Source organism: Mastomys coucha, unplaced genomic scaffold, assembly GCF_008632895.1.
Source record: "Mastomys coucha isolate ucsf_1 unplaced genomic scaffold, UCSF_Mcou_1 pScaffold4, whole genome shotgun sequence".
NCBI lineage: Eukaryota > Metazoa > Chordata > Mammalia > Rodentia > Muridae > Mastomys > Mastomys coucha.
The window spans coordinates 15,619,276-15,627,287 of record NW_022196910.1 but is presented as its reverse complement, the minus strand read 5'-3'; the positions used below and the strand labels follow the sequence as shown (position 1 = coordinate 15,627,287).

Below are 8,012 nucleotides of genomic sequence, written 5' to 3'. Positions count from 1 at the left end.
TTTCTCTCTCTCTCTCTCCCTCCCTCTCTCTCTCTCTTTTATTTTTCTGAGACAGGGTCACTCAGTGGCACTTATTGTCCTAGAACTTGCTTTGTAGACCAGGCTGGCCTTGAACCCACAGAGATTTGCCTGCCTCTGCCTTCTCAGTGTTATGATCAAAGATGTACAGAATGCTCAGGAATGCTTATGTTCTTTCTTACTTATATAATCTAACAGTGGGGTGACTGTTATTACACTTATGTGTGGACATGTTAGAAGCTGGTGCTTTATTCAAGATTGTCTAGTAATAAGGATCTAGCAAGGTGGTATAGTGGATAAAGGTGCTTTTTTTTGTTTTTAAGTGTCTTTTTTTTTAATTTTGATATGTATTTCATGATTAATCATTTTTTCTCACCTGTATCTGTCCTCATTACTATAAGAACCCACTGCATTGTAACTGTAGCTTTCTGAATTTTATACTTTTTTGCAACTTTTCACATCTTTGTGATTAAAACCAATAATTTTCCACGGAAAAATATGGAACATAATTTCTTTTAAAAAAATTACAAATCTTTTATTTAAAGTCTCCATAGTTTTTTTTTTTTTTTCGAGACTGGGTTTCTCTGTGTAGTCCTGGCTGTCCTGGAACTCACTCTGTAAACCAGGCTGCCCTCGAACTCAGAAATCCACCTGCCTCTGCCTCCCAAGTGCTGGGATTAAAGGCATGCACCACCACTGCCCAGCATAAGTCCCCATAGTTTTACTTTTTAAAATTTTTATTATTATATTTTCCTATTATGAGAATGTCTTTGATTACACTTTAATCAGTAAATACTCATTAATATCCAGCATAATATAAGTATAATTTGAAGTGTTAAAAGGATATGAGGTAGCATCTGATTGTTTGGAGAAATCTCCCATAATAATGAGTGGTTATAAACAATGGGCAGTCATGCCATTGATGACATTCACAGTATGTGTGTAGACTGCATTGTTCTGAAATCTTTTCCTACTTCTGTAAAAGTTCTGTAGTCTTATATTTGCAGAATGCATTTTAAAACTGCTTGTCTTCCTGCCTTACTTCATAAGTTAACTTTCCCTTCTCGTCTCTCCACGCCCCTGCCCTCCAGTGTCTTAGGCCTCCAATGTTGATCCTCCTACTTTATCCTCTGAGCGTTATGACTACAGTGGTGTGTTCACACCCTGCTTAGAACTAACTTTATCTGTGTGACTTTCTTCTGTTTATGAGAACGTTGAGCTTAAATCTCTTATCTCTGAGGTTAAATGCAAGCGAATATGCTAAAATTTCGACCATTATAACTCCATTGCATCTTTCTAGAATGATAAAGACACTGGTTTTCTCAAATAGGTGTTTTAACCAAGAAGATATGACTTCCCATTGTTTATGTTCTTCTTGCTAAACATTCGCTATTTCTGTTTCTTTTAACTTTTCAGCCCTAATTTTTTTGACTTAGTATTTTTCCTTCCACCAATATCTTTAATCACATGTCCTATCTTTTAAAGCTTTGTGTTTTTTTATAAGATATAGGACTCCCATCCTCTTTAATGATTGTATGTGTATGTATTATTACTTTAGTTATCATGACACTCCAAAGCAGCTCAAAGTAAAGTGTTACGAAACCCCTAAGGAGTAAAAAATTAAATATTAGAGCTGTTATAGAAATATAAACTATATGTATATAGCTCGTGTTGCTAAAAGAACTAAGAGGCTAGTCCATAGTAACAAGTGAGTTTGAAAACTGAAACATAGTATGATTGAAAGTTCCAAGTGAGTGATGGGACTTGTAAGGACAGTCGTTATATCATGTGTCAATCACTGGGCAATGTGCATAGAACTAAATGGAAAATAAGCCAGAATATAATTGCATATTTTCTTCATTTTTTTGTTAGCAGATGAGGCAGACATTAATTAGATCACAGTTTGCTTGTACTTATAAAGATGACTACATAACGAACAAGAATAAATGGGATGCTAATTCATCATCAAAGCCATTGTCTGCTCTTCACTTGGAAAATGATGTTTCTGGTAATTGACCTTGTTTGAACAATTAGTCAACAAATTGGTTTTACCTTAGTTAAAACTAGATTATTTCTGCAACATACTAACAAATATAAAGACAGATTCTTTTAGGCCTGGATTATTTAAGAAATTGAATCTAAGTACAGATTTGTGAAAAGGAGTATGATATAGTTTAACTAAGTAGATTTGGAAAATACTTTATAGTTTTGTCTGTTGTGTGTTTACATAGATATTCATTGTTCAGGCTAATAGGTGGCATAGTAAAGTGAAACAGTGTGAGAACAGCTACTTTCTGGCATTTAATTGGTAGGATTATTATATTATAAATAATATGTTTTTAAATGCCCTAGCCATTTTTATTGATTACTTCGTACATCTCATGATTTATAATACGAAATATCATTGTTCCTTCCCCCTGTCCTCCTGCCTGACAGAGGGAGCACAGTCATCTGGTGGGAAAGCGAGAATTGAGACAAGTTCTGAAAATGTGCATATGGACAGAAGTAAGGATGACAAAATACCAAGAAAATCTACACAAAGGAAGATATCGAAGAGGACACAGCTGGATTTATACAGTGAGAATATTCACTGTGACCGTGGAAATGAACTGTACCAACATAAGAACGTTAAGATCCCTAAAGTGCCCAGTGGCTCACACAGTAAAGCTGGTGACAAACTAGCCCAAGGAGCAAAAGGCAATAGGTGTACTGCCAAGGACAAGTTGATTCCTGGCCAGACCAAGTTGACACAGTTTTTTATGCTATGATTTTGTCGTCTGTGTGCTTTAGATTTAGATAAGACCATTCACCCAAGCCCTGAGCTAACTTTTTAAATCTTAAGACATAATTTTAATGAATGCTTTTACCTTTGTTTCTCAATATACCTGTGATACAAACAGTTCACATGTAACATTGTTTAGTGACTTGTGTGAGTTTTATACATAGACCTGGGTGGAATGAAGGATAAAGACATTTATTTAGCCCAGCTTCCAACAAATCAAAGAGGGTACCCAGAGGGTCCTCACCCACATCTTCAATGCCCTCTATTCCTCTGGGAGGGCAAGGACTCCTTAAAATGTAAGGAGGGAGGAAGATGTCTGTTTCTTGAGATCCAGCTGGTTATTACATCAGCTCCCAAGATGTTCTATTGTGATGATTTCTTATTTTGATAAATGTATGTGAGGCTCACATATTAACCATTGTTCAAAAATACCAGTAAGTCAGAATTATGCAGAATTTTTGTGAAGTTTAATGTACAAGTCAAGCATATCATTTACATTATTACATATCTTAATCAATTTCTTTTAAATCAGACATTTAGGATAATACACAAGTTATATCAACATTAAGGGCTTTTCTCTCCACTTGCAATGAATTGTTTTCTTCTGAAAGGATGTTGTGGACCAGCAGGTATCAAACTTGCCAACAGGGTCGGTAGACTCTTCCCAGCATACACCTGAGCACTGAAAGGGAACATAAAACGACTATAATTACTACACAGAATTGGGAAAAACTGTGGACTTATAATGAATCCAGAATAAATCAAACTCTATTACTGATTTTGAAAAATCCCCATCTTGACATGGGTTGCCTACTATTTGGTAGAACTGAACTATGGTCTTGATTTTGTTATAGTCAGATCCAACTCAGTTAAGCTCAAAGCTCTTTTATAAAATTAGTATGTAGGAATTGAATGTTTAGAAGGCTACTCACTGTCAAAATCTCTCCTTCCTATGGGAAATTTAGCTGAGTTTTCTTCATCCCCAATTTCTCTCTTTTCCTGTGTGGACTCAGTATTCTGAACTCCATTCTCAGCTGGGAAGGCTACTGATCCTTTCAGAGCGAGGTAAGGTTTTACAGCCAGACTCAGTGGCAGACCGTGAGTTACGAGATTCTGTTTGGAGCCTGTGTTCTGTGAAGAGAAGATTGGTTTGTATCCCAGCTGTCTTCTTTAAAGTAGAGCTAAAATACAGGTGTACAACATTCTTGCTGATCAATTCTAAGATACTCTACACTGCGTTCACCTCCCAACATGTGAGATACAAGATACAAAGCTTTTGGAAAAGACGGGGAAATACCTGGCTTGTATGAAATTTTCCTAGTTATCATCTTAATGCACACAATGACTGTTTGCATGTATGCCTAGTTATAAAATTAAAATACAAAGCTTACTTCTGGGTGGTTTATAATTATAAAAGCCATTTTCCCTTCTAGTGCAATAAAAAGCGGACTGCATATACTTACCTTTGTGTTCTTGTTGTCGTCATCGTTCATGAAACCGCTCTCGTCGTTTTTGTATTGTTCCAGAGAAGGAGCAACAACTGATCTTTCTGCAGTATCTTCCTTCTGAAATGCTTTTCCCATCCGAAATGTATTAAATACTATGTCGTCTTCTAAATTCCTTATGGACTTGGAAGCTGAAAGTAAAATACCTTGAGAAAACAAAGAAAAAGCCAGCATTAACATGTAGGAAGACAGATTCATCTTTGCCATCCTTAGTTTGATGCTTGCATAAAGCCAAAGGAGAATGTGTTGGATGAAAAACTTCACACTCTGCTGGTGGCTAAATGATTCCTACCTTTATATACTTTCTGCCTGAATAGAAAACACTTAAAGGCTTTCTCTTTTTGTTTTAGAAATGACTCATCCCGTAGAGCCTCGCCTTTGTAAAGCCGCTAATGCTTGCATTGTTTTGGATTTAGTGGCCTGTTGTTTATTTCGCGTGTGAATTTTCTCAGAATCTGATTAAGGTCTTTGAGAGAAGGCTTTCTGTGAGTAGATTATAGGCTCTTCAAAGTAGGATGTTCTTAAGAAAGACCGCAGGAGACCAGGCTCTCCTGATTCTACAGTTTCCTTCTGTGTACTTTCTGATTAAGATATTAAAACATGTTATTTAATTCATGGATAATAAGGATACAAGTTTTATGCCCTTTTAATCCTTATTAAATAGAAGTTATCTCTAGAAAAGAGTTTCCTTTATAAATACTTGATAAGGTCTTTTGTGATTAAAGTACATATGCTTGTCAGGATAAACAACAACAAAAAAATCCTGTTAGTACTTCACCTAAAACTTATCTGTCTGGAGTTTTTTTTTTTTTTATTCTGAGTTCCTCTTAGTGAATTTAATAAATAACTGATAAAAAGTCTGTGAAAAGAATATTCATGGTCTCCATAAGGATTAATTTTGGAAGTTTTAGGTTTTGCTTCATTTCTATTTATTGAGACAGGGTCTTGCTATGTAGCCCTGGCTGGCCTTAAATTTATGGCAACCCTCCTACCTCGCCCTACGAAGTGCTGGGCTTACAGGTATGTGCCGTGCCACCATAGCTAGCTTAGAAATTGTTTTTAAATCATGTTTCAAAGTTAATTTCTAAGATTCTAGTGAGTAATACATTCTCACGCATATATTCGTGTGTGTGTTTACAAAGCTGTGTTTCTAGGTGTGGAATTTCTAGGGCATAGACTATGTATGTGTTTGGCTTTAGAAATGCCAAATGTTTTTCAAAATAGTTGTAAGCAATCTATGCTTTTATTTAACAGGGCACAGGAATCCCTACTGGCGCATGTTTGACCTTGGCAATGCTGAAAAGGCTGGGTTTTTGGTGGTCGCTGTTTCATATGCTCTCTCCACTTGTTCTGAGATTCGAACCTGGGCCTTGCACACGTTGCCCAGGTGCTCTACTGCCCTCTTCTCCTTTTGGTTTTATTTTTTGGATGGTGTAATCGTCTTTTCCAATGTGGCCTTGAACTCACCCTGTAACCCACATAGGCCTTACATTTTCAGTCCTCCTTAACATTTAGAATAACAAGAAGACCAGGCCTGGCTTTTGATTATGTCTTTTGATAACTGATTATAAACACTCCTTATACACTATTCTGGATGTTAGATATACATCTTGGAAATATTTTTCTTGGTTTGGGGCTTGTTACTTTAACTTGTTTGTGGTATGTTTTGGTGACCCAGCCTGCTTAATATTAACATAAGAATTTTTCTTCATGTTTGATTATTTCTATTACGTTGTTTTTAAAAGAAATCTTTCCTAACTCTGCAATTATTAACATATTTCCATTTTTTTCTTTTTAGACTGTTAATATGCTTATTTTCACATTTATTATTTATTAATTAAATCTAAAAGATTTAGAGTGTTGTAAACAGTGATATATATGGGCTTTAATGTTTCTGATGTCTATACCTCCTGGGCCATTATGCGCCTTCTTTCAGCTGATCTGCTGCACTCTCTGCAGGTTGCTGGGCTTCCTTGAATGTGTGGGTCTCTTTCTGAATCCTTCCCCCTGCTGTCAGATCAACCGCCTTATCCATTTCTATTTTAATGTCTAGTGGAGGAAGCCTACCAGCTATTTCTTCAGCCATCCAGTTCTCTTAAGCAGTTGCTTGGCAATTCTTGGACAATTCTTAGTTCATAAGCATGTGGATTCCCATAGAACTTTCTCTGAAGACACACTAGCCCAGACTCCCAGCAAGTTTTGAAATGGAGGGAGCAGACATCTTTGCAGTAGTTATGATTTTATAGAGATGAGTAACACTTTATCCTGGAGCGCAACCTTCAATCTGTCTGCTGTCTAAATGGCAGGAGATTCCTATTTCTGCCTTACTGATTACCACAAATTGTTGGATTTTATTGAATACTTAATATTATATGTATTTTAGAAATGATCATATAATTTTCTTTAGCCTTTAGATTTTTCTATATTGAAGTGCTCATATGCTTGTGAAACAAATCTTTTATTTATATTCAACTTGGAAATATTTCATTCAGTAATATTATCATCATGAATGTGATCTATAAGTTCTCTTTTTAATATTGAATTTGTCTGTTTGACATTAGATTATGATAATTTCATAAGATGTAACGAGGGAGACCCTATCCCTTTACTGTTGAGCTATTTGGGTGTGGGATTCTCTTGGTAGGACTTAAATTTTGTTGTTTTGTTTTTTTCATCTCTAGATAGATATTTATTTATTTTTTTTCTTTTTGGTTTTTTGAGACAGGTTTCTCTGTGTAGCCCTGGCTGTCCTGAAACTCACTCTGTAGACTAGTCTGGCCTTGAACTCAGAAATCTGACTGCCTCTGCCTCCCAAGTGCTGGGGTTAAAGGTGTGCATCACCACTGCCTAACCAATTTTTCCTTTTTTTGTTTAAAGAATTTATGTTCTATGACATATACAATGCAAATTTTATCAGATAGACATAGTTAATGCGAAATCACTTGGGGCTGCTAAAATCATAATAGACAAGTGTTTTCTGATGTCTTTGTCCTTAAAAGATGCTTATCTGTTTCTTGTTGTTGTTTGTTTGCTTTTAATCTTCTTAATACCATTACTTGTGGCCTGGTTTGTTTTCGAGCATTTAAAACCTGCTTTGGAGGTGTGTGCAATCTATAAGTGCTTGTTAATACTAACCTTTTATTTTTCTTCTTAGTTGCAGTCTTGGACTATAATAAATATTAATAATTATGTATTTTGTTTTAAGTTTCCACTGGGTGAATTATTTTGGCTAGGCTTTCTCTAAGATTGGGGCCAAGTCCAAACCATTCTGACAGTTTAAAAAATTAGCGTTTTCCTTTATTTTGTTTAAACTGTTGTAGTTTCTGAACGCTATGAGGTTTCCCATAACCGTTTAATTATGGAGACAGTTTACAGTTTTTAATGATAACTTCTTTAACATCGGTTACTCTGATGTGCAATAGAGCATGGCAGATTTCCTTTTCACTGATGCTGAAATTGAAAGTTCCTCAAGTGGTAGAAAGCAACTCTGAAGAAGAAAAGCTATTGCCAGATGGAATCGTACAGTTCAGGAGACCTGTGTAAGCACTAGGTTTACCTGAAATGAGGCTTCATTTTCTGAGAAACTGCTTCATATAGCATCTTTGTAAATAATTTTATCATTAATTTCTCTTCCTTCCCATCAGTGTACTCCTGCTGTGTGATGAGTGTACACTTGAGAGTCACATCTGATGACACTGGTACTTTCT

At 35.8% G+C, this 8,012-nt stretch overlaps 2 protein-coding genes across 5 annotated transcripts in view; one reads left to right on the top strand and one right to left on the bottom strand.

Moving 5' to 3' along the window:
- The window catches only part of Parpbp (PARP1 binding protein), a 45,879-nt gene extending 41,621 nt beyond the window's left edge, over nt 1-4,258 (top strand). For 3 of the 4 annotated variants that reach the window (XM_031349595.1, XM_031349597.1, XM_031349596.1), the window contains exons 10-11: nt 1,891-2,026; nt 2,455-4,258. In XM_031349595.1, the coding sequence (XP_031205455.1) occupies nt 1,891-2,026; nt 2,455-2,786 (468 nt within the window). In that variant the 3' untranslated portion in view covers nt 2,787-4,258. The remainder of the gene's footprint in view (nt 1-1,890; nt 2,027-2,454) is intronic. The other variant, XM_031349598.1, reaches the window with a different exon arrangement.
- Nucleotides 3,251-4,558, bottom strand: Pmch (pro-melanin concentrating hormone). The gene is made up of 3 exons (XM_031349602.1): nt 4,264-4,558; nt 3,733-3,931; nt 3,251-3,482 (listed from the first exon to the last, which is right to left on the bottom strand). The coding sequence occupies exons 1-3, from the start codon at nt 4,510-4,512 to the stop codon at nt 3,433-3,435; spliced, it is 498 nt and encodes a 165-aa protein (XP_031205462.1). The 5' UTR covers nt 4,513-4,558; the 3' UTR covers nt 3,251-3,432.
- Between the last annotated feature and the right edge of the window lie 3,454 nt (nt 4,559-8,012).